The sequence below is a fragment of the Helianthus annuus genome, chromosome 10, assembly GCF_002127325.2.
Source record: "Helianthus annuus cultivar XRQ/B chromosome 10, HanXRQr2.0-SUNRISE, whole genome shotgun sequence".
Lineage (NCBI taxonomy): Eukaryota > Viridiplantae > Streptophyta > Magnoliopsida > Asterales > Asteraceae > Helianthus > Helianthus annuus.
In genome coordinates, this window is record NC_035442.2 from 123522395 (window position 1) to 123548280 (window position 25886).

At 37.9% G+C, this 25886-nt stretch overlaps 1 protein-coding gene and 1 pseudogene across 1 annotated transcript; one reads left to right on the forward strand and one right to left on the reverse strand.

Moving 5' to 3' along the window:
• Positions 1–5934: 5934 nt before the first annotated feature.
• Positions 5935–19706, forward strand: LOC110885322 (annotated as a pseudogene).
• Positions 19676–21437, reverse strand: LOC110882068 (receptor-like protein kinase HAIKU2). Its single transcript, XM_022130166.1, has 2 exons — positions 19749–21437; positions 19676–19681 (listed from the first exon to the last, which is right to left on the reverse strand). Exons 1-2 carry the CDS (start codon positions 21435–21437, stop codon positions 19676–19678), a joined length of 1695 nt encoding a protein of 564 aa, XP_021985858.1.
• Between the last annotated feature and the right edge of the window lie 4449 nt (positions 21438–25886).

Sequence of the window (25886 nt, forward strand, 5' to 3'; positions counted from 1 at the left end):
AAAAATAGCGGCAATTTTCATTCGGTCTCTGGCACCTCACTCTGCCCAATTGGCTGGTTATTTCATTATTACCCTTTTCCGCTCTATTTGCACCAGAACTTGGCAAAATACAAAATAATATAATATACACTAAAAACTAAATAAAAACAAATAAAAACTATACATAAATTATACAATTTACACGGGACAAATATTTATATTTTACCATACATCAAATATCCTCACACTTAACCTTTCGCTTGTCCCTAAGCAAAATCCCAAGCAACATGTCCAACTTAAACACTTAACAATAACGCAAGTCTGGAACAAGTTATAACGCGAACTACGAAATCATCAAACACAGCGGTTTCGCAAGACTTACAACGTTCAAAAGGTTGACGAATCATAATATTTAAATGAAAACAGGCCTACCTAATCAAGTTTTTCTCACCTTCAAGCAATCAATTATGCACTGTCAACACCCCTCACAATATCACTCGTCTCTCGGCTAATAAATATGTAATTTAGAGTGAACTCTCAAAACCGAACTATGAAGCATACTATCATAAGCTTGTATGTCAATTAGATCTCCACCTAAATGTTAGAACTCGACACGGATCAAGAGGGCTTTAATAGGTAGGTAAGGGTTAAAGGTAGGTTATTTTTATTTGGGAAAAAGTGGCTAAACACATAATCACACGATAAACCGGATAAGCACGAAACAAATACTAATATATTGGTCATTTCGACCCACAACTTTATTCTATTTTTTGTTCTTTTTCTTTTTCTCTTTTTTTTTCTTTTTTTTCATATTTTCATTTTTCATGTTTTCTTTTTTTTTTTCATTTTCAAGATAAAGATAACAATACACAATACGATCCGATTATCAAATCAACAATGGGTAACAAACGAATGGTTTCAGGCTCAAAGTGGTATCTAAGGGTAATGGTGAAACGGGTCAAACACAAAGGCTAGACAAATAGGGTGATCCTAATGCCTCTATCATATCCATGTCAAATCCTAACCAAAGGTCTCAAACTGTATCAAAACACACAAGTTCCAAAGTAATGCAACAAGTCGGTAAACACACATGAAACGAAAATAGTGATCATATATTCATGAAACAAGTAAAGGCTCAAATCTCACTATCATGTGGAAAATAAGGGCTACCGATATTGACAATGCACAACCAATTAACTCTCCGGCTCCATCCACTATCCTAGGCATCCCAAAACCTTTTACTCCAAAAAACTGATTCAGTCGACCTACTATCCCGCAACTTAAAGAAACATGCGCTCTCGACTCGTAAATTCGACAATTAAACCGCTTTTGACTGACGCTTTGAAAAGGTTTTTGTTTTCTACGCGCTAAAGGACCGGGACTCGCAACTTATTTTTTTTTAATTTTTAAAAAAAAAAATTTTTGATTTTTTTGTATTTTTAATTTTTTTTACTCAAAACTACCTAAAAAGACGTAGTCTCCCATCCCCACACTTAAAATTTACATTGTCCCCAATGTAGGATGAAAGACAATTAAAAATAAATAAAAAAATAAAACCTAAAATAATATACAAAAGATAACGAATTGGAAAGGACTTAGCTGGTTAGGATAAAAATCAGTGCCTGCTGCGCGCGTCTTCAATCCGAACTCGTACACGATCCAGCTCGATCGTATAGCATTCCATTCGCGATCGGCTTTGACTCTAACTAGTACACTTGGTAAATTCCTTGAAATTGGTGTACAGCTCCGAAATCACCCGAATGGAGATTGAGTACGGGTGGTACATATTCAAACCTGCACAAACAAAAAAAGCAAAACCAAAGCAGTACCGACTCTAAAAAAACGACTCAAAACTACTAAATTAGACTCATGGTACAAAATAAACGACTCAAAATACAAACTCTATAAACCTCCCCACACTTGAATTTAATCAGGAGGTTTCTCCTTTATCCAACCTCGGTCCAACCCGTTCAATTCCACTCTTTTACCAGTTTTCAATAAGAAATCGTTTGTGAAATTGAAAAACAATTTAGAAAACGAAAATGGGTCAACCCACCAATATTTAAACTTACCTGGACCAAACTTGATTCGTGGCATGTAATGAGGAGAATGGTGTTGTGCAAACTTCAGTGGTTCCTCCTTTTTATACCATCTTCGAACCCTTACAACATGTTGATCCAAGCTCCTTTGCGCCTTCTCCCGTGTTCTTGTTGGTGTGAGTGGGAATCCAACATTTACTTCCTTCACGGACCAGCTATCAAACTTGTCAGCCACTTTCTCTTCTTCTACGTTTCGTATTTGTTTGATCTCCATGGCCGATTCACCTTCAAGTAATTTCTCTAAACATGCGAGATCACCGACCGGGTCAAATTCTTCCTCTTCAAGAGTTGGCAAACCTACCAACTCATCACCAAACTCCTCCTCCCAAGATGGTACATGCTCATCTTTCTCATCCTCCATCTTGTCAAGTGGCTCTTCTTCAACTTCTTCGCTCCGGGCTGCGGTGTAGTCGGGCACCTCCAACTCTGCCTCTTCTATTACCCCCTCATCATTATCACTCCAAAATCCATCATCAATATCCCATGGCGTGGGACACCAATAGCTGGAATTAACGACTTCCTGAACCGGAGGTGGGACTTCAACGTCCATTATCGTCTCCGGTTCATGAGTGTGATCCTCATCTTCTTCATACAAGGGCTCAAAATGTGAAACCTGCATGACATCATCCTCACAAGACAAGGGTAAATCTGATTCATGAGAATTATAATAATTAAAAGTAGAATCGTAAATATTACCTTGCAGTGGACTCCCAATGCACATTTCTTCCCCTGGATCTAAAATTGTATAATCCATCTCACCATCGGCCGTCTGATATCCTAGATAATTTCCATTCACATCATAAGTGTAACGGCCTTGGCTTTTCAAGCTCTGTGAATTTAAAATATCAAGTGCGGCTTGAATCCTCCTATCTCTTTCTTCCTTAGCAGCCTTAACCCAGTCACGAAAGTCCTCTGTTGTTTGTTTTGGTTGCCAATTCCAAGACTGATATGACTGTGGCTGCACAAGAGGGTTAACATCGAAATCTATGGAACACCCCGAATCGTTTGGACGATATTTGGTGTAATGGGGCCCTCCACAGATAAAACACATGATAAAAATATATAAAATGAAACAAAATAAAAAAAATATATTTACAAAAATGATTAGACACACTACTACTAGACTCAAACTACAAATAAGACCAATTAAACAAATAAGATTAGTCAAAGCTAATAACGCAATCGCCTAAGTGTCCCCGGAAACGGCGCCAAAAACTTGATGTGCTGAATGTGGTCTGTAAAAACTAAACCTAATCTAGACACCCTAGTTTTAAATTTATAAACTAAGACTCTCTAAATGCTAGACCACTGACAGGCAAGTGTACCTATCGTACGTAGTAAAGCCTAATGAAGTCCGAGTATCGAACCCACGAGACACTAGCGATGCTAAACTAGACTCTGACTCAACTAATTACTTAATTGGTTTTGACTTGTATTTTTGGGGTTTTTTTTCTAATTCTACTAAAATGAGTAAACAAGATAACAGGGCAAGCAAGAAATATGGTGAAGTGACGGGAAGCAGACAATGATGAGAGAGAACTACCCAGGCTTCGAATCCCTATGACCCACCCATGACCTCTAATCCTGACCAATGACTAAAGCTCCGAATCTACCCAGAAAACCTCCCCCTAAGGATGATCAACCAAAATAGAAGATGGAACAAAGTGATGAAGTGCTAAATTGGAAACGACTCGAGCTATCGACACCAAATCCCACGACTATCAGATTAATAACAACTATGGTGCTAAAAGTCATGAAGCTAAACCTGCTAAATAATTGAAAACCTAGGAAACCATAAACGCGAATAAATAGCCGGATCCGAGCTATCGGTCGCCCAAACTACCAAACAACACCTAGCTAATAACCTAGCAATCCTGACTCGTCCCTAGAGTTGCCAGAAAAGGATGCACACTATACTCAGTTGATTTTAATTAATTTAGTTAAACTTGAATTATCTCTAATCTCAAGCTCTAGACCGAAAACCTAATAGATTAACGAACCTAGAATGATCTAAATAGTTCCAGACCAGACTAACAAGATCACCTAACCAAACAACCAATCACAACCAAGACAAGCACACAAATTCATAAACAATCATAAAACAGGAATATGTAAATCATCTCAATTTAATCATTAGTCAAAACCGAATAGTCAAAATACTAAATCATAGTTCATCTAGGCCTAGGTAGCATGAAAAGTTTAGCCAATAAACATAACCACTAAAAAGAAACGAGTCTCAAACGATAAACAAAACATAGTATCAAATCTGAAAACACAAAGTCTTAACAAAATTTAATACTAATAAATTGCAAACCAAACCCGAATCTTGAACCGCGGCTTGAACTCTCGAACCAATCCTTTTTTTCCCTGTTCTTGCGTCCTTGCTGCCGTCAAACTCCTCTCCTGTGCCTCTATTCGAACCCAGCCGCCACAAGAATATTACTTCCTTTTTTCGTTGATTCCTCTCTAGCCCCAATGTTGTTGTCGAATATATAATTAGGAAATCCCCCAAACAAAATTAATGATAAACAATGAGTGGGTCATTGCCATGGGGTATGGGGCTTGGGTTGGGGCGTGAGTTGGCTGAAAACACCCAAGCCACCACCCGCTTAGGTTGGGGCGTGGGTTTGGGGCGTGGCCCCATTGGCATGGGTTTGAAGCCGGGCGGGGGGGGGGGTAGTAAATGACATGGCAGGCTCTCAATGGCCAAACCAAAATCATGCCCCTAAACCCAAGCCCCCAACCCAAGCCCCACCATACCCCATGGGCATGGGTTTGAGTGGTGGGGGGCTCCCATTCCACGTGTCAACAAATGCCCCAACCCAAGTCCCATCATACCCCATAGTCTAGTGTCAAATGGGCTTGATCTGATAATGCTTCATACAGCCCAAGAATGAAAGAAAATATGACGGTGGCATGTTGTGAATAGGTGGATTCAACTTTGTCGGTCAACTGTTTTAAAATCTTGGTCAACATGAGATAATGCTTCACAATCACGAAGCCTCCTGATGTTTTTTTTTTCTTTTGTTGTTTGACTATCACAATTAATGTGCATAATCATTAATTCAACTTTCGCACAAGTGCCATTCAAGTCCCTCTATCTTATAAAATAGAGATAGTGGCCTCGATCCACTCAAGAAAAATAGCGGCAATTTTCATTCGGTCCCTGGCATCTCACTCTGCCCAACTGGCTGGTTATTCATTATTACCCTTTTCCGCTCTATACGAACAAGTTCACAGGTGAAGTGCCTGCGAAAATCGGGTCGTGGGCCGAATTTGAATACATTGATGTATCAACAAACTACTTGACGGGTTCGATTCCACTGGATATGTGCAAAATGGGGAAAATGAAAAAACTTCTAATGATTCAGAACAACTTTACTGGTGGGTTACCGGAGAATTATGCTAGTTGCACTTCGTTGATTCGGTTGCGAGTGAAAAATAACTCGCTTTCGGGGCGAGTTCCTTTTGGGATTTGGAGTTTGCCTAATTTGGGTATCACTGATCTTGAAATGAATCAGTTTGAGGGTCAAGTGGGGCGAAATATCGGTGAAGCGAAGTCACTTGCACATCTTTTTCTAGCGAACAATCGATTTTCGGGTGAATTACCAATGGAGATATCGAATGCGTCATCAATGGTGGAAATCAGGCTGACCTCGAATCTGTTTTCGGGTGAAATTCCGGTAATATTGGTAGCTTGAACAAGTTAAGTAAACTTCTTTTACAAGATAACAAGTTTTCTGGGGCAATTCCAGAGTCTTTGGGTTCATTGTCTCATACATGTGAACTACGAAACCCATTCCGTTCCCAGCAACCCAAAACTGACCCCAAAATGCAAAACTTCCGTCCCGTCGACATGTCGCCGCTATTTTTCTCCGGTCATATCCGCTTGACCGTCTTCCTTCTTACCCTTCTTTTCCTTGTACTCCACTCGTCTTCGTAATCCGACCAACGCCAACTTCTTCTCAAATTCAAATCCGCACTCTCAAATTCAAAAACCGAAGTTTTTAACACATGGAATAACGAAACACCCTTGTGCAACTTCACTGGGATTGTATGCAACTTCAACAAAGAGGTCAAAGAAATCAACCTCTCACAGCAACAACTCTTAGGAACTCTTGCTTTTGATTCACTCTGTGCTATAAAATCACTAGATAAAATATCACTCGGAGCGAATATGTTATCCAGAACTATTAGTACCAAATTATCGAACTGCACGAGTTTGCAGTACTTGGATCTTGGGATGAATTTTTTTACCGGGGTAGTCCCAGATTTATCCCAGTTGTCCCAGCTCAAGTTCCTAAGTTTGAACTTGAGCATGTTTACAGGGCGATTCCCTTGGAAATCACTCCGGAATCTCACCAGGCTCAGTTTCCTGAGCCTAGGGGACAACCCTTTTGATAAAACTCCTTTTCCTTTGGAGATACTAAATCTGCAATATCTATCTTCTCTTTACCTTAGTAACTGTACGATCGAAGGGCGAATACCCGAAACGATCGGGAACCTTAGTTTGTTAGAGAGCCTCCAGCTCTCTATTAACTATCTGGTTGGAGAGATTCCGGTGGGAGCTACCAAGTTGATAAATCTGCAGATGCTTGAGCTTTATGACAATCAACTCTCCGAGACTCTTCCGGTCGGGTTGAGTAATCTTGTGAATCTTGCTGAGTTTGATGTTTCCACCAACTTGCTTTTTGGGGATTTGTCCGAGTTAAGAGGCTTGAGTAGATTGGAATCTTTACACTTGTTTGAAAACAATTTTTCTAGTACAATTCCTGAAGAATTCGAAGAATTTAAATATTTGAGGCAGTTTTCGATCTATACGAACAAGTTCACAGGTGAACTGCCTGCGAAAATCGGGTCGTGGGCCGAATTTGAATACATTGATGTATCAACAAACTACTTGACGGGTTCGATTCCACCGGATATGTGCAAAATGGGGAAAATGAAAAAACTTCTAATGATTCAGAACAACTTTACTGGTAGGTTACCAGAGAATTATGCTAGTTGCACTTCGTTGATTCGGTTGCGAGTGAATAATAACTCGCTTTCGGGGCGAGTTCCTGATGGGATTTGGAGTTCGCCTAATTTGGGTATCACTGATCTTGAAATGAATCAGTTTGAGGGTCAAGTGGGGCGAAATATCGGTGAAGCGAAGTCACTTGCACATCTTTTTCTAGCGAACAATCGATTTTCGGGTGAATTACCGATGGAGATATCGAATGCGTCATCTCTGGTGGAAATCAGGCTGACCTCGAATCTGTTTTCGGGTGAAATTCCGGTAACTATTGGTAGCTTGAACAAGTTAAGTAAACTTCTTTTACAAGATAACAAGTTTTCTGGGGCAATTCCAGAGTCTTTGGGTTCATGTGTGTCACTTAATGAAATAAATCTAGCTGGAAACTCGTTTTCGGGTCAAATTCCGGAGAGTCTGGGTTCGTTAGCGAGTTTGAACTCGTTAAACTTATCGGGTAACAAGCTCTCGGGAGTAATTCCCGCGAGTTTGTCTTCGTTGAAGTTGACACTTATCGACTTGTCAAACAACATGTTGTTCGGGCGTGTGCCGCAACCTCTTTTATTGGTGGCTTACAATGGCAGCTTCGCGGGCAACCCGGGGTTGTGTGCTGATGGAAGTAAAGATCTTCGGGAATGTTCACCGGTTTCTCACAAGTCGTGTCAGGTTAAACTCGCAATGTATTGCTTCATAGCAGTTGCGGTTGTGTTGATGTTTTCGTTATCGTACTTACTCTTCTTAAAGTTGAGTAAAATCGATCGTAAAAGTCCGATGAATCGGGGCAGTTCGTGGGATGTGAAACACTTTCATGTTCTAAAGTTTAGTGAAGATGAGATAGTAAGATCTCTTACACAAGAGAATATAATCGGGAAAGGCAGTTCGGGGAACGTTTATAAAGTCGATCTAAAATGCGGGGAGCAATTGGCCGTGAAACACATGAGTAGTGCTGAAATCTTACCGAAAGAAAGAACCCGGTGGCCAGAGTATGAGGCGGAGGTGGCGGCTTTGAGCTCGCTACGCCACATGAATGTGGTCAAATTGTATTGTTGCATCTCAAGCGAAGACTCGAATCTACTGGTATACGAGTATATGCCAAATGGAAGCTTGTTGGACCGGCTACACACGAATAATATTAGTATGGATTGGAGTGTTCGGTATGATATCGGGATAGGAGTTGCGATGGGGATACAGTACCTACACCATGGTTGCGAGAGACCAGTGCTACATCGGGATGTCAAATCGAAAAATATTTTGTTAGATGAGGAGATGAAACCGAAATTAGCGGATTTCGGTTTGGCAAAGATCGTGCAAAGTGGAAAGGTCATGGATTCAACCCATATCATTGCAGGAACACATGGTTACATTGCTCCGGGTAAATTGTTATACGCTTACGTTATTACCAAGGTTAAAACGATTTATTTTAATATTTATTTAAGAGTAAATTACAAGTTTTGTCCTTTATGTTTGTCCCAAATTTCAGGCGCTGTCCTTTACCTTTAAAATTGATGAGTTTTGTCCTTAATGTTTGCAAATACTGCACGTTACGTCCTTTATGGCAAACCCAGTTAGATTTTTTGGTTAAATCTGCTCACCAAAGGGTATTTTTGTCTTTTTACCTACATATTTAGTATTATTATTTAAAAAATTAAAACAAAATATATTTAAAAAAATACTATTATTATTACTATTATTTATATACATATACAAGTATATATCAGACAAATTCTTCACTCTCTCTCCCTCTATCTATAATTCTCTCTCTCTCTCTACACCTCCCTCTCTCTCTACCACCATCCACCACCGCAACCACCATCCCCACCCCTGCAACCATCATCCCCACCCCCTGCAACCACCGCCCCCACCCCACCTACCACCACCGCCCCCACCCGACCCCACCTACCACCACCACCGCCCCTACTCTCTTTCTTCTCTCTATCGGAGTCAAAAGAAGGGAAGAAATCGGATTTGCAGATACCCTGTCTTGTCGGATTTGCAGCTTTGTATCACCATCTCGGCCACCATTCAAATCTTGTCGGATCTAACCCCATCTGCTTCATTTCAGATACCCTCTCTCTCTACCACCATCCACCACCGCAACCACCATCCCCACCCCTGCAACCATCATCCCCACCCCTGCAACCACCGCCCCCACCCCACCTACCACCACCGCCCCCACCCCACCCCACCTACCACCACCACCGCCCCTACTCTCTCTCTTCTCTCTATCGGAGTCAAAAGAAGGGAAGAAATCGGATTTGCAGATACCCTCTCTTGTCGGATTTGCAGCTTTGTATCACCATCTCCGCCACCATTCAAATCTTGTCGGATCTAACCCCATCTCCTTCATTTCAGATACCCTCTTTCTCTCTCTACTTCTCACCCAATTTACACACTCCAATCCTCACAAAATCACTCAATTTCTCTTCAAATTCTCTACCAGTATGTTGTTACGATGTCGCCGGAGCCGACAATTGACTCGATTGAAGGTTCGCAAGGCCGTAATTCAGTCAGATTTGGACATATGTTTCGGATATGAGAACTAATGGTAAATTAGGTTTAATTCTGATGTCGGCTTGATCCTGGACCAGCTTCAAAACTTGTGAGATTGATGATAAAAGAGTTTATTTATTTGAGATTTGGGGATTTTTTTTGTTCAGATGATCTGGTTTTTTTTTTTTTTTTTTTTTTTTTTTTGTTCAGATGATTTTGTAGGGCTAGATGTTCAGATTTGGGGATTTTTTGTTTGGAGATGATTTCGGTTGAGAGAAAGAGGGGGGGAGGGGGTAATTGATGAATGTTTTTGGTTTTTGGTGATGGTGGATCAAAGATGTGGATGTTGATGGTGATGATGGAGACGGTGGAGTGTGATGGTGGGTCAGGCGATGGTGGAGATAGTGGGTGGTCGGCGGCAGGTGAGGGTGGGAGGTGGTAGGTGGTGGTGGTCGGCGGCAGGTGGGGGTGGGAGGTGGTGGCAAGTGGTGGGTCTGAACTTTTGAAGATGGTGGGGTATTAATTTTACAAAAATGCCTCTAAAAACGAAATTACAAAAATGCCCTCATGTGCCTTGCACATGATCAGATTTAACAAAAATAATTAACTGGGTTTGCCCTAAAGGACATAACGTGCAAGATTTGGAAACATTAAGGACAAAACTGTAACACCCCAAAACTCGTATTAATACGTAGGTACGTTGCCATGATTAATTAAATGAAATACAATAACTAGGTTATTCAACTTAGTTAAAAGCCTAACAAAATAAGTAAGGAAAATGAAAATTGTGGCAACTAAGATGGTGTCATAAACTTAAGGGACTAGAATTGCCAAATTGGAAAATTGGTTTACTTAAAACAAGAATCACACACACACAAGGGGTGTGTGTGCGTGATATCGATCAGAGGAAGAGGAAAGAGGGGTGAAACCCTAATTCAAGTAAAACCTTCAAATTGAAAGGGAAATTGAGGGCCATTTGGATGCATGAACCAAGAATGTTAATCCTCTAAGCGTTTCCAATAACAAGTAAGTCGAATTTTGCAATTTGGTGATGTTTGATTTAGTGGGTTTAGTGTAATTGTGAATGTAATGTTAAATCTAGTATGAATGATGGTTACTATGGCTATGTAGACATCAAGATATGTTAAATTTCGGATATGAACATGGATTTAAGCAAAACCCACTTGTATGTCAAGAATGGCTAGAAATTTTGAGGTTTCTACTTGTTAATTAGTTGTTGCGGATGATTTTATTATGACTAATTGATGTCACAATCATATGTTCCTAGTTAGAACGAAATATTGTTACAAACTTGATTGATTGTGAATGAGTTATGTGAAGAATTAGTAGGAATCACGCTTTAAAAGCTTGTACATAATGTTTTGTTAGTAGTACACCCACCAAGTGTTCGATGAAATGCCCAAGAGAGCAAAATTTGTGAAATTGTATGAAGGTTATGGGTAATTGTGTATAGAAGGTGCTTATGGTGTAGCCGTTAACAAAATAATAAGTTGAGTATGCTTATGGTGGAGTCGTTATGAGAATTCGGATTTGAATGTATGGTTTGGGTAAAATTATGCATTAGGAACTTGTACCTTAAGTTCCAATAATGTAATGCTCGCCATGTACTTTATGCGTTTGATTTATAGTGATTAAGTGCAAATGTGTACGAATGTGAGATGCGTAGTTTATTGATAAGTAATAATGTTGGAATTATGTCATGTACATAGGTAAGCGGATAATTTGATTGTGCGAATGTTGAACAATATGGTTGTTGAATGTAGAGTAATGAAAGCATAAGTGTGTGTTTATTGTGTATGTGAATAGATGATCGTATGTTCGTATGTGTTTTACTATACGAGTATGAAATGTTTATGGTGTCATTGGTATAACGACCACATCGGAATGGATATATGTTCCTAAGTTGAAAGTTTACATACTCAACCGTTGACTTTGTGAAAAGTAAATAAATGTCAAAATAGTATGGTTAAATTGTATATATGATTGTAAGATTAGGAGGATTGAACGATACATGATGAATCATTATGTTTCATACTTGATGGTATGTTAAAGTGCGTAAATTGGAATGAAGCATTGTTATAATTATGCCTTGTGCTTGTTGAAATTGACTATTGAAAATCAAATGCGAGATATGAACTAGACATGATTAATGATATGTAGATCTCGAATGCTAACAAGAATGTGAATGTAGTGAGGTGTAGATGATAAGCATCATGTCAAGAGGACGCAAGCACGAATGGCAATCGGGTCAAGAGGAGACAAGGAAATGGTCACGAATACGGGCACTTAAGGTAAGTGACTTCCGACTCACTTCTTAGTATACATAAGGATTTTCTTGTTTGTATATGAAAGGAGGTTATGTATAGTATGAAATAAGTGAAAGTGTTACGATAGGTATTGATATAGATAGTTGAAGGTAGTTTGTGGGGCCAAACGGGTCGAATAAATAAGAATAAGTAAGCTAACGGTAGTAATACGGGTAACGACTAGGGACCCGGGAAAGGAATTTTAGTCTAATATGTAGGGAAATGTCTTACGGACAATTAGAAACAAGTTCCAAGTGATTCGGACGCAAAACGAATGAGTTACGCAAGTTTTAGTATTTTAAAAAGGAAGGTTGATGCAGGGGCCACCGTAAGCCACGGTAGCCACCGTAGCTTACGGTGGAAGCTGGGTATTTGTCTCTGCCGTAAGACAGTAGGCTGTCACCGTAAGAATTGGTGGCGCACGGTTGTGCGCTTGGCCGCACGGTCGTGCATATCCGAGTGAATCAATGCACGGGCTTGTGCACTGCCAGTGCCCCCGACGTTGTAGGTATCGCACGGTCGTGCGGTTGGCCGCACGGCCATGCGTCAGCTGCAGGTTCATTAAAATGTGCAGAATTTGTCTAAATCAGTCCCGTAGCCCATAGAGTGTCCCAAAATGTAATTTAACTCATTGTAAAATGTTCATGAGCTACAATGAGCGCATGCGCAAGCATAAAATGGAGCAAGAAAAGTATAAGAGGCATAAGCAAGTTTATAGAGGTACGTAAGTGATTAGGCATGTATGAATTGAATATATTACTAGCAGGAATGTATATTTGTATATATTTATAATGTCGGAAGAGTACGCATTGATGTAGGTAAGTATGTACACATGAATGTATGTATGTATGTAGGTACGTATGTAGGCACGCACGTACGTATGTAGGCACGCACGTATGTATGTAGGTACGCGCGTATGTGAGTAGTTATGTGCGAACGTTTGCATATATATATATATGAAGGTATGTATGTAAGTATATACGCACGTATTCAATAAAATTGAGCAATGACGATAATAATAGCGTGCCTTGTGAACGAAGTGTAATGCAGGTACAACGAAGAAGTCTCACCACGGAATGTATAATCAGATAGAAAGCTGCAATATGACGAGATAATGAAATGAATAGTCAGTAAGGGGGAATCTTATTTAAGCTTATAATGTGTACTAACGTTATGAATGTATGTGGTGAGCGCAGGTTGATCGGGTTACAGAAAATCATCAAGGAATGGAGATCGAGGATCGGGTCACGTGAAGGATTGTACGGGACTGAAAGAGAGAGCAATTCAATACACACAAGTTGTGTTTTATTATGTAAATGAGATAAATTAATGTATTCATTGTAAATGTGTCACCTCAAAATGAACCTCAAGTAAGTCAAGACGATTATAATGAAAGAAATTTTATGGCATGTATTTTCCGCTGCGTATTTTCAGTTAAAGCATGTTAGGGCGTTACAAGTTGGTATCAGAGCCCTGGTTTGAGAGAATCAAGTAGAAGGAGGTAAATGCTTGAACTCAAACCGGTGTGCTCTCGTGACTAAGGACCCGTACAATCTAAGACTCGATCAAGATCTAGGGGCAAGAGCCAAGGTAAGTATGTGCTTAAGTACGTGTTTGAAGATAACTAACAGTATGCTATGTGTAAGGTCAGCATGATTGCTTGGAAAGGATGAATTGTAAATGCGGTCTAGCGATGACATCAAGGTATATAATATGATATATCGACCGAGGTACGTAGATTTAACTTAATGGTGCATGAAATGGTATGTTTAAGCAAGTAAAAGAAAATTTCAAATGAAATATAATAATGACAGAGTAAGGAGATTTTGAAAATGTTACACGTGCCGAAACTTAATTCTGCGGACGTAAGGTGGCGATTACGCGAAGGCACGAAACTAGCATGTGGATTGTGTACCTGGCCAGTACACAAGAAACATATGACGTTCGTGAGACCGTGATAATTGTTACAGGTATGTCCGTTAGAATTAGGTAGTAGGTGGATGTGGGGGGGAAAGATGAAAGGAAATGTAAGACTTTCAGGAATGAAGGAATGAATGATATGTTGGAATCCGCAAGACGGATTCAACGCATGTAGGAATGAAAGATAAGAATAGAATGTTTGAATCCGTGAGACGGATTCAAGAAATAAAAGGTTCGAATGGAATGTTTGAATCCGCAAGACGGATTCAAGGAATGAAATGCAGGAATGGTATGCTTGAATCTGCGAGACGGATTCAAATCGTAAAAAGAAAGAAAAAGTATGAATGGTAGGTTAGAAACCGCTAGACGAATTCAAAATATACAAGTAGTAAAAGCTAAGTTTTAAAATGAAAGAAAGAAGTTTTAAAAACCGTTATGTGTAGATGTTCTAGAAATCCACTCTTAGGAGTTAGAATGAATGACGGGCTATGACCCAGACAAAGAATTAAGTATGAACAGGAGGGGCAAGTTCGTTAAGAATATCAAAATGATGTAATGGATGTTTCTGTAAGTAAGCATGAATGGAAGAAAGTACGAATATGTACCTCGATGTATCTATGATGGGTAAGAAAATCCAGTTTAACCTTAAAAGAGTCGAACTGCGAAGGCTGACGAAATAAGTAACTAAAATGAAAGAATTGCGTGTAAGAAATGGAATGTAAAATATGTGTAGCATGTATGCAGGAAATATGTAACAGAATTTCAGGTGACTAATCACCTAGTAGACTCAGTATTCAAATGAGATATGCTAACCGCCAATTTTGTAGGTGGTGATGTTAAGATCTTTGGTGTGATGAAACCAACAGAATTGGTGAAGGGATGTGTTCGAATGGAGGCACATAACATGGATGAATGGAATCTAGCCTGGTCTGGCTAGTACTCGTGAAGAAGGTGGACCGATCTGATTTACAGATCGTCGTAGTATGGAATGAAATCGAGGTAAGTAAAGTGTTTTAATTATGACGGATAAGTATGAATTAAATCGAAATCGCCCTGCAAATTGAGTGGTGAAAGGAGTATGGTATAGTATGGAATGGTTAATTCCTTATAATTAACCTAAGGAGAGAATCATGTCATTGAGAATTACGTTTTATAAGTTATGAGCGGAACCTTCGGGTATGGGTTAGACTCTCGTATGAAGAACCTATATGATGCGCTTGTATAGGCAACTTTAGTGATGCATGAGTTGAGAAGAATAGTAAGGTAAGACAAATGAGGTAAGTTGAAGATAAAGTATGAGAAATATGGACTTACTAGTAAGGAATGGTGTTGAGATTATGTCAAATTTCTAGTTTTGAATATGATTGTCAACTATAGTATTTCGAATGTGTTAGTATGAGTTGAAATGGTGATACATGTGCATATATGTAATTAGTTGATCATGTACTTATGTACATGTGTGTCATCCACCATGATTATGAAATGTAAATAGTATCATTGGTATGGCCGACTAGGTTTGGATGAGTGCATGATCATATGATGAAAGTAGGTAGGTAAGATGATTGATTTTCTGAAAAGTCAACAATGTATGAAATTATACGACATGTTTACTTAAGTAGATTAAGTAATACAGGAATTAAGGATAGTTGTAATGTCAGATGAATGGGATAATTTGAAGGTAGCGTAAAAGTACGTATGGTACAAGTAACTATAGAAATATAAAATGATGTCAACCTTGTAGCTAAAGCATGTATAGGTGACTATGAATTTATAGTTTTGTTGCGATAACAAAACAAGAATTAAATGTTATATGATATACGTATAGAATGTAATTTTAAGAAATGAGATGAAGGCATTAGACCCGTCATAAATGGATCAAATGAATGAAAGTGTTAGTAGAAGTTCGAATAAATATGAATATTGACCTGTTGCAAACGGTCAGGGAAATGAGAATGTTATGTGAAAGTATAGTGTAGATAGTAAGAGCTATTTAGGAATAAGTCAGTTACACGAATGATTTATGAAACAAGGACAGGTAGTTACCTATCATGATGAGGTACCAGTCAAAGTTAGACATATATGTGTGGGTATGAATTTCGAAATAAAGTTGTATAGTTGACGAAAGTAATAAGAATGTTGTGGTAAACAAAAGATATATAATGCACATGATAGATGGGCATTAGAATGATGAATGAACCGATAGCTAAGAAATGGGTTGGAAGCTAGCGCTATTAATGAAAGCGACACTAATAAGAACTCCGAGATGGGTTCTAAAATATAGAGGGTTGTTACTAGGATGGGCCAGTGGTCGTGCTGATAGAGTAAGGAAAGAATAGTTATGTTTATTGGAAATGAGGAAGGTTTCGGGGACGAAACCTTCTTTAAGGAGGGTAGATTTGTAACACCCCAAAACTCGTATTAATACGTAGGTACGTTGCCATGATTAATTAAATGAAATACAATAACTAGGTTATTCAACTTAGTTAAAAGCCTAACAAAATAAGTAAGGAAAATGAAAATTGTGGCAACTAAGATGGTGTCATAAACTTAAGGGACTAGAATTGCCAAATTGGAAAATTGGTTTACTTAAAACAAGAATCACACACACACAAGGGGTGTGTGTGCGTGATATCGATCAGAGGAAGAGGAAAGAGGGGTGAAACCCTAATTCAAGTAAAACCTTCAAATTGAAAGGGAAATTGAGGGCCATTTGGATGCATGAACCAAGAATGTTAATCCTCTAAGCGTTTCCAATAACAAGTAAGTCGAATTTTGCAATTTGGTGATGTTTGATTTAGTGGGTTTAGTGTAATTGTGAATGTAATGTTAAATCTAGTATGAATGATGGTTACTATGGCTATGTAGACATCAAGATATGTTAAATTTCGGATATGAACATGGATTTAAGCAAAACCCACTTGTATGTCAAGAATGGCTAGAAATTTTGAGGTTTCTACTTGTTAATTAGTTGTTGCGGATGATTTTATTATGACTAATTGATGTCACAATCATATGTTCCTAGTTAGAACGAAATATTGTTACAAACTTGATTGATTGTGAATGAGTTATGTGAAGAATTAGTAGGAATCACGCTTTAAAAGCTTGTACATAATGTTTTGTTAGTAGTACACCCACCAAGTGTTCGATGAAATGCCCAAGAGAGCAAAATTTGTGAAATTGTATGAAGGTTATGGGTAATTGTGTATAGAAGGTGCTTATGGTGTAGCCGTTAACAAAATAATAAGTTGAGTATGCTTATGGTGGAGTCGTTATGAGAATTCGGATTTGAATGTATGGTTTGGGTAAAATTATGCATTAGGAACTTGTACCTTAAGTTCCAATAATGTAATGCTCGCCATGTACTTTATGCGTTTGATTTATAGTGATTAAGTGCAAATGTGTACGAATGTGAGATGCGTAGTTTATTGATAAGTAATAATGTTGGAATTATGTCATGTACATAGGTAAGCGGATAATTTGATTGTGCGAATGTTGAACAATATGGTTGTTGAATGTAGAGTAATGAAAGCATAAGTGTGTGTTTATTGTGTATGTGAATAGATGATCGTATGTTCGTATGTGTTTTACTATACGAGTATGCAATGTTTATGGTGTCATTGGTATAACGACCACATCGGAATGGATATATGTTCCTAAGTTGAAAGTTTACATACTCAACCGTTGACTTTGTGAAAAGTAAATAAATGTCAAAATAGTATGGTTAAATTGTATATATGATTGTAAGATTAGGAGGATTGAACGATACATGATGAATCATTATGTTTCATACTTGATGGTATGTTAAAGTGCGTAAATTGGAATGAAGCATTGTTATAATTATGCCTTGTGCTTGTTGAAATTGACTATTGAAAATCAAATGCGAGATATGAACTAGACATGATTAATGATATGTAGATCTCGAATGCTAACAAGAATGTGAATGTAGTGAGGTGTAGATGATAAGCATCATGTCAAGAGGACGCAAGCACGAATGGCAATCGGGTCAAGAGGAGACAAGGAAATGGTCACGAATACGGGCACTTAAGGTAAGTGACTTCCGACTCACTTCTTAGTATACATAAGGATTTTCTTGTTTGTATATGAAAGGAGGTTATGTATAGTATGAAATAAGTGAAAGTGTTACGATAGGTATTGATATAGATAGTTGAAGGTAGTTTGTGGGGCCAAACGGGTCGAATAAATAAGAATAAGTAAGCTAACGGTAGTAATACGGGTAACGACTAGGGACCCGGGAAAGGAATTTTAGTCTAATATGTAGGGAAATGTCTTACGGACAATTAGAAACAAGTTCCAAGTGATTCGGACGCAAAACGAATGAGTTACGCAAGTTTTAGTATTTTAAAAAGGAAGGTTGATGCAGGGGCCACCGTAAGCCACGGTAGCCACCGTAGCTTACGGTGGAAGCTGGGTATTTGTCTCTGCCGTAAGACAGTAGGCTGTCACCGTAAGAATTGGTGGCGCACGGTTGTGCGCTTGGCCGCACGGTCGTGCATATCCGAGTGAATCAATGCACGGGCTTGTGCACTGCCAGTGCCCCCGACGTTGTAGGTATCGCACGGTCGTGCGGTTGGCCGCACGGCCATGCGTCAGCTGCAGGTTCATTAAAATGTGCAGAATTTGTCTAAATCAGTCCCGTAGCCCATAGAGTGTCCCAAAATGTAATTTAACTCATTGTAAAATGTTCATGAGCTACAATGAGCGCATGCGCAAGCATAAAATGGAGCAAGAAAAGTATAAGAGGCATAAGTAAGTTTATAGAGGTACGTAAGTGATTAGGCATGTATGAATTGAATATATTACTAGCAGGAATGTATATTTGTATATATTTATAATGTCGGAAGAGTACGCATTGATGTAGGTAAGTATGTACACATGAATGTATGTATGTATGTAGGTACGTATGTAGGCACGCACGTACGTATGTAGGCACGCACGTATGTATGTAGGTACGCGCGTATGTGAGTAGTTATGTGCGAACGTTTGCATATATATATATATGAAGGTATGTATGTAAGTATATACGCACGTATTCAATAAAATTGAGCAATGACGATAATAATAGCGTGCCTTGTGAACGAAGTGTAATGCAGGTACAACGAAGAAGTCTCACCACGGAATGTATAATCAGATAGAAAGCTGCAATATGACGAGATAATGAAATGAATAGTCAGTAAGGGGGAATCTTATTTAAGCTTATAATGTGTACTAACGTTATGAATGTATGTGGTGAGCGCAGGTTGATCGGGTTACAGAAAATCATCAAGGAATGGAGATCGAGGATCGGGTCACGTGAAGGATTGTACGGGACTGAAAGAGAGAGCAATTCAATACACACAAGTTGTGTTTTATTATGTAAATGAGATAAATTAATGTATTCATTGTAAATGTGTCACCTCAAAATGAACCTCAAGTAAGTCAAGACGATTATAATGAAAGAAATTTTATGGCATGTATTTTCCGCTGCGTATTTTCAGTTAAAGCATGTTAGGGCGTTACAAAAACTCATCAATTTTAAAGGTAAAGGACAACGCCTGAAATTTAGGACAAACATAAAGGACAAAACTTGTAATTTACTCTTTATTTAATTATTTTACAGAGTGCGGATACACATATAAAGTAACAGAGAAAAGTGACATTTATAGTTTCGGGGTTATTTTAATGGAGTTGGTGACGGGGAAAAAGCCAGTGGAGTCCGAATTCGGAGAAAGTAAGGATATAGTTTATTGGGTCCATAATGAAATGAGATCTAACGATGACATGATCTCACTAGTGGATCCTAGCATTTCAGAGAAAGCTTCCATTTGGCATATACTCGTATACGAGTAGATTCAAGTCTTCGATTGAGATGCAACAATACAATTTGACCACATTCATGTGGCGTAGCGAGCTCAAAGCCGCCACCTCCGCCTCATACTCTGGCCACCGGGTTCTTTCTTTCGGTAAGATTTCAGCACTACTCATGTGTTTCACGGCCAATTGCTCCCCGCATTTTAGATCGACTTTATAAACGTTCCCCGAACTGCCTTTCCCGATTATATTCTCTTGTGTAAGAGATCTTACTATCTCATCTTCACTAAACTTTAGAACATGAAAGTGTTTCACATCCCATGAACTGCCCCGATTCATCGGACTTTTACAATCGATTTTACTCAACTTTAAGAAGAGTAAGTACGATAACGAAAACATCAACACAACCGCAACTGCTATGAAGCAATACATTGCGAGTTTAACCTGACACGACTTGTGAGAAACCGGTGAACATTCCCGAAGATCTTTACTTCCATCAGCACACAACCCCGGGTTGCCCGCGAAGCTGCCATTGTAAGCCACCAATAAAAGAGGTTGCGGCACACGCCCGAACAACATGTTGTTTGACAAGTCGATAAGTGTCAACTTCAACGAAGACAAACTCGCGGGAATTACTCCCGAGAGCTTGTTACCCGATAAGTTTAACGAGTTCAAACTCGCTAACGAACCCAGACTCTCCGGAATTTGACCCGAAAACGAGTTTCCAGCTAGATTTATTTCATTAAGTGACACACATGAACCCAAAGACTCTGGAATTGCCCCAGAAAACTTGTTATCTTGTAAAAGAAGTTTACTTAACTTGTTCAAGCTACCAATAGTTACCGGAATTTCACCCGAAAACAGATTCGAGGTCAGCCTGATTTCCACTAGAGATGACGCATTCGATATCTCCATCGGTAATTCACCCGAAAATCGATTGTTCGCTAGAAAAAGATGTGCAAGTGACTTCGCTTCACCGATATTTCGCCCCACTTGACCCTCAAACTGATTCATTTCAAGATCAGTGATACCCAAATTAGGCGAACTCCAAATCCCATCAGGAACTCGCCCCGAAAGCGAGTTATTATTCACTCGCAACCGAATCAACGAAGTGCAACTAGCATAATTCTCTGGTAACCTACCAGTAAAGTTGTTCTGAATCATTAGAAGTTTTGTCATTTTCCCCATTTTGCACATATCCGGTGGAATCGAACCCGTCAAGTAGTTTGTTGATACATCAATGTATTCAAATTCGGCCCACGACCCGATTTTCCCAGGCAGTTCACCTGTGAACTTGTTCGTATAGATCGAAAACTGCCTCAAATATTTAAATTCTCCGAATTCTTCAGGAATTGTACTAGAAAAATTGTTTTCAAACAAGTGTAAAGATTCCAATCTACTCAAGCCTCTTAACTCGGACAAATCCCCAAAAAGCAAGTTGGTGGAAACATCAAACTCAGCAAGATTCACAAGATTACTCAACCCGACCGGAAGAGTCTCGGAGAGTTGATTGTCATAAAGCTCAAGCATCTGCAGATTTATCAACTTGGTAACTCCCACCGGAATCTCTCCAACCAGATAGTTAATAGAGAGCTGGAGGCTCTCTAACAAACTAAGGTTCCCGATCGTTTCGGGTATTCGCCCTTCGATCGTACAATTACTAAGGTAAAGAGAAGATAGATATTGCAGATTTAGTATCTCCAAAGGAAAAGGAGTTTTATCAAAAGGGTTGTCCCCTAGGCTCAGGAAACTGAGCCTGGTGAGATTCCGGAGTGATTTCCAAGGGAATCGCCCTGTAAACATGCTCAAGTTCAAACTTAGGAACTTGAGCTGGGACAACTGGGATAAATCTGGGACTACCCCGGTAAAAAAATTCATCCCAAGATCCAAGTACTGCAAACTCGTGCAGTTCGATAATTGGGTACTAATAGTTCTGGATAACATATTCGCTCCGAGTGATATTTTATCTAGTGATTTTATAGCACAGAGTGAATCAAAAGCAAGAGTTCCTAAGAGTTGTTGCTGTGAGAGGTTGATTTCTTTGACCTCTTTGTTGAAGTTGCATACAATCCCAGTGAAGTTGCACAAGGGTGTTTCGTTATTCCATGTGTTAAAAACTTCGGTTTTTGAATTTGAGAGTGCGGATTTGAATTTGAGAAGAAGTTGGCGTTGGTCGGATTACGAAGACGAGTGGAGTACAAGGAAAAGAAGGGTAAGAAGGAAGATGGTCAAGCGGATATGACCGGAGAAAAATAGCGGCGACATGTCGACGGGACGGAAGTTTTGCATTTTGGGGTCAGTTTTGGGTTGCTGGGAACGGAATGGGTTTCGTAGTTCACATGTATGAGACAATGATATGAACCTGCTAACATATTTATATAAGAATAACTACTGTAGTGTGAATATATATTTAATATACTAAATGTATAAATAATAGACTCGTTAAACCTATGAGTTTAAGTAAAGCTTGATTTTAATCTTATTTATTACATAAATTTATATTTGGTCTCAAGCTTATGTTTATGCTCGTTTAAGTTTGATATACTTAATATTTAAAAAAGTCAATCTCAATAGGTTCGTTTGTCCATAAATTATTTTCTTTTGTATAATTTATGTGCCATAAAAATAATTACTAGAAGTATCTATATCTATATCTATATCTATATTTATATCTATATCTATACTATGTAATAAAAGAAATTTATTTGTGACATGTGTCATCATCTATTGAAGCGTTTACTTTTTAAATTTTTCGTCTTTGTTTCCTATTTATCTTATATTAATTAACTAGGTTAAAACCTGCGTGTACACGCAGTTTAACAAATGAAGGTAGTTTAATCTTGTTTGGAATTAATAAAAAAAGAAAGAAATTTTATTCTATATTAACAAAATGTAGTTAAAAATATATAGGATAGTTTAAAAAGTATAAAACATAATTCAAATTTCACTAAAAATCTCACTGTACTACACGGGTTGAAACAAAATTACAATGTAGGAGAAAAATATATGTACATACTATATTCTAACTATATGTCATTGATTATTAACATGAAAAATCCAATATGAACAAAATGTCATAGATAAAAGAACGTTCAACTGACCAACAGAGGGAGTGCGCAACTAACTTATCAAGTAATTCGTGCAAAGAAATATTTATAGGTTGGCCATTTGAATCAACAGAGCGGGTTGCCCATCTAACTTGTCTTTCATAAAAAATGTCTCCATGTTCTTCCAATCACCCCTGAATTGTGTGGTGCCCTTGTTTTTCAAGACTTCAATTCTAATTCCATGGAAATTGTCCATTGAAAGAGTTGTTTTCGAGACCAAGATACCGCAAACTTGTGCAGTGTGATAAGTTGGAACTAATAGTTCCATGCAAAAGATTTGATCCAAGTGAGACTTTTTGAAGCGACTCGAGGGAACAAGTTAAACCGAAATCAACTGTTCCCGCAAGTTGCTGTCCCGAGAGATTGATCTCTTTAACGTTGTTCGCGTGGTTGCACACGATTCCGATGAAGTTATAAACCGGGTTGTGTTCACTCCATGATGTGAAAATTTTTGTGTTTGATAAATTTGTTTTGAATTTGAGGAGGATTTGAATTGGGTTAGATTGGGAGGATAAGAGTAAGATCATGATGATGACGATTAGAGATAGGAGGAGGATGTGGGTACCGGATATTGACGCCGAAGACATTCCGGTGGCCGGAAAAAGATGTGATGAAAGTATCAAAGTTGGCGTGTTTAGGGCATGTTTGGGTAAGCTTTTTGAAACAACTTATTGACTTATTGGCTTTTTGAAAAGTCATAAGCTCTAAAATGATGTTTGGCAAAGAGGGTGTATGTGAGGGGGAAAAGCCAATAAGTCAATAAGTCACAAAATTCTAACTTTTCCAAGAAGCCAATAAGTCAATAAGTTGTTTCAATAAGCTTACCCAAACATGCCCTTAGTTTTGGGTCAAAATTTGTGGGTGGAAGTGTGGAAGTGAAGTGGGGGACAATTTTATATACAAGAAGGTGAACTTTTGTCATACTAGTCATCTCCGTTCAATAACTATTGTATAGTATATGATTTTAGTATTATTATTAATGATAAATAGTTACTGTATTTTAAGACAATAAAATTTAAGATAATAAAAAGAATATTATAAGGCAAGGTTATGTAAATATATATGATAAATAGTAAATTGGTTAAAATACGATTAGAAAATGATATAATAATATGAAGATATTTTTATGTAAGGCGCCTATGATATGTTCAAATTACAAGCATAACATGTTTGGTATCTAGGTTGAAAGGACTTAACTATTGATTTAACTAGGGGGAACACCCGTGCGATGCACGACATGCATAATAGTTATTGTTTTTTCCTGGAACGACGACTGATATAGATGGTGCGTGACACGGTATGAAAGTGCGAATATAGTATAGATTTTTAAAACAAAAACCGGTTTTTTTTAAAGTTAGCCGTTTGACCATGGTTATTTTGACCAAAGTCCACTCCTCGTTCGGCGCTTTGTGGTAGCACTACCAGTCAAAAAAAGGCCCAAAACGCCCGAGGGTACAGTGTTCCCCCGCGTTTTTAAGACGCTTTGAGAGAGGTTTGCGCCCCACCACATGTGGTCTCACAAAACTTCAATTCTATGGACGTGTGGTTTCTCAACCCTCTTCAAAAGACGTCACAGTTTTCAAATTTTTTTATTTTTATTTTTTCTTTTTCATTGTTTTAGATGGTGTAAAATAGATGTTAAATATATATATATTATACTACATACACATATACATATAAATTCAGTTTTGACATCTAAAAGTCAAATTGCAGGTTTTGTTCCCTTTTATAGATAAAAAAGCAGTTTATTATTTATTACTAAAATGTTGTATTAACTTTATTCTGCAACATATTCTTTATAAACTATGCTTACCTTGACATAACCTAATAGCTATATTTCCTTATTAGAAGTCTCTTATAATTGAAAATTAGTACATATTATTACCTTGCTGGTGAACACATTTACTCTATGTTTAGGGAACAATTTGATTAGGTTGCTGATATTGAATTGAATATCACACCAAATTACAATAGCAGTTTATATTGCTACTATTCACCCAAATCAAGCACCTTAAATAAGTCAGTGTTTCTCTATATTCAAAAAACGAACTATAACTGACGATTATTAAATTGCAACAGTCAATTCAATCCAAAAACTGCAATAGAAACATAAAATCTACCACAATTCGTTGGTTAATCACGTATAGTTCTTAATCGATTAGAATCAGAGAAAAGGAAATTGACTCACCGTAACTTAAAATCAGGAAGAAGGCGAACAAAGGGGCGGAGTTTTTGAAATCAATGACCCCTGTCTTTCATTGTTATTCCTTGAATGAGGTAAGCAAGACCCCATACTACACACTACATACACATACATAAAAATTGGGTTCTATATTATTTGTATAAACACCGATTGGAAACCCTCACATTGCATTTGATGAAACCCTAATCAATATAAACACACACACTAACACTCACGAATCGAATCGAATTTAAAAAAGGAAAAAATTCGGGCTGTTTTTACCTCTTGCTGCTCCAAATCTTCATTACCATACATTATCTTCATCTTAGAGATATAGATATTGCACTTAAAGGTCTCAACCATCAAAATACGATCCAAGGGCTAAAAAGTGGTTCCTAATTATGCAATGGTTATCATTTGAACCTTATTCCATGAGATTTGAGGTAAGATGCAAAGAGCATTCTTTTGAGTTTTAAACCATCTGTAATTAAGTTCATTATTTAATCATTATTGTTGCAATTATTAGGTATTATAGATAATAATACCCCATGAAATTACCTTTTAGTAATTTTCGTTTCTAATTGGTTAGCATCTTTTAAGTTTTAAAACCATTTATAATTATAATTAAATTCATAATAACGTTGATTAAGTTTTTTTATATTTAATTATTATTATTATTATTTTTATTTCATATGATGTTCATCAACTATCTGATAAAATTGCAAAAAAGGTTGTAACCTTATTTGTATGATGTTTAGCAATTACTAAACCAAATAATAATGACTTAATTATAAAATTCAATCAAGTAATCGGTTACGGAGAACTTGAAATGGAAAAGCAATGTAAATATGAGGAAGGTGATGATGTTCAACTAAGTCAAATGATTTAATTCTTTATCAAGTATTTAACAATACTTAATTTATAAAGTTATCAATTTAATTGTATTTATCAATTTATACTCAT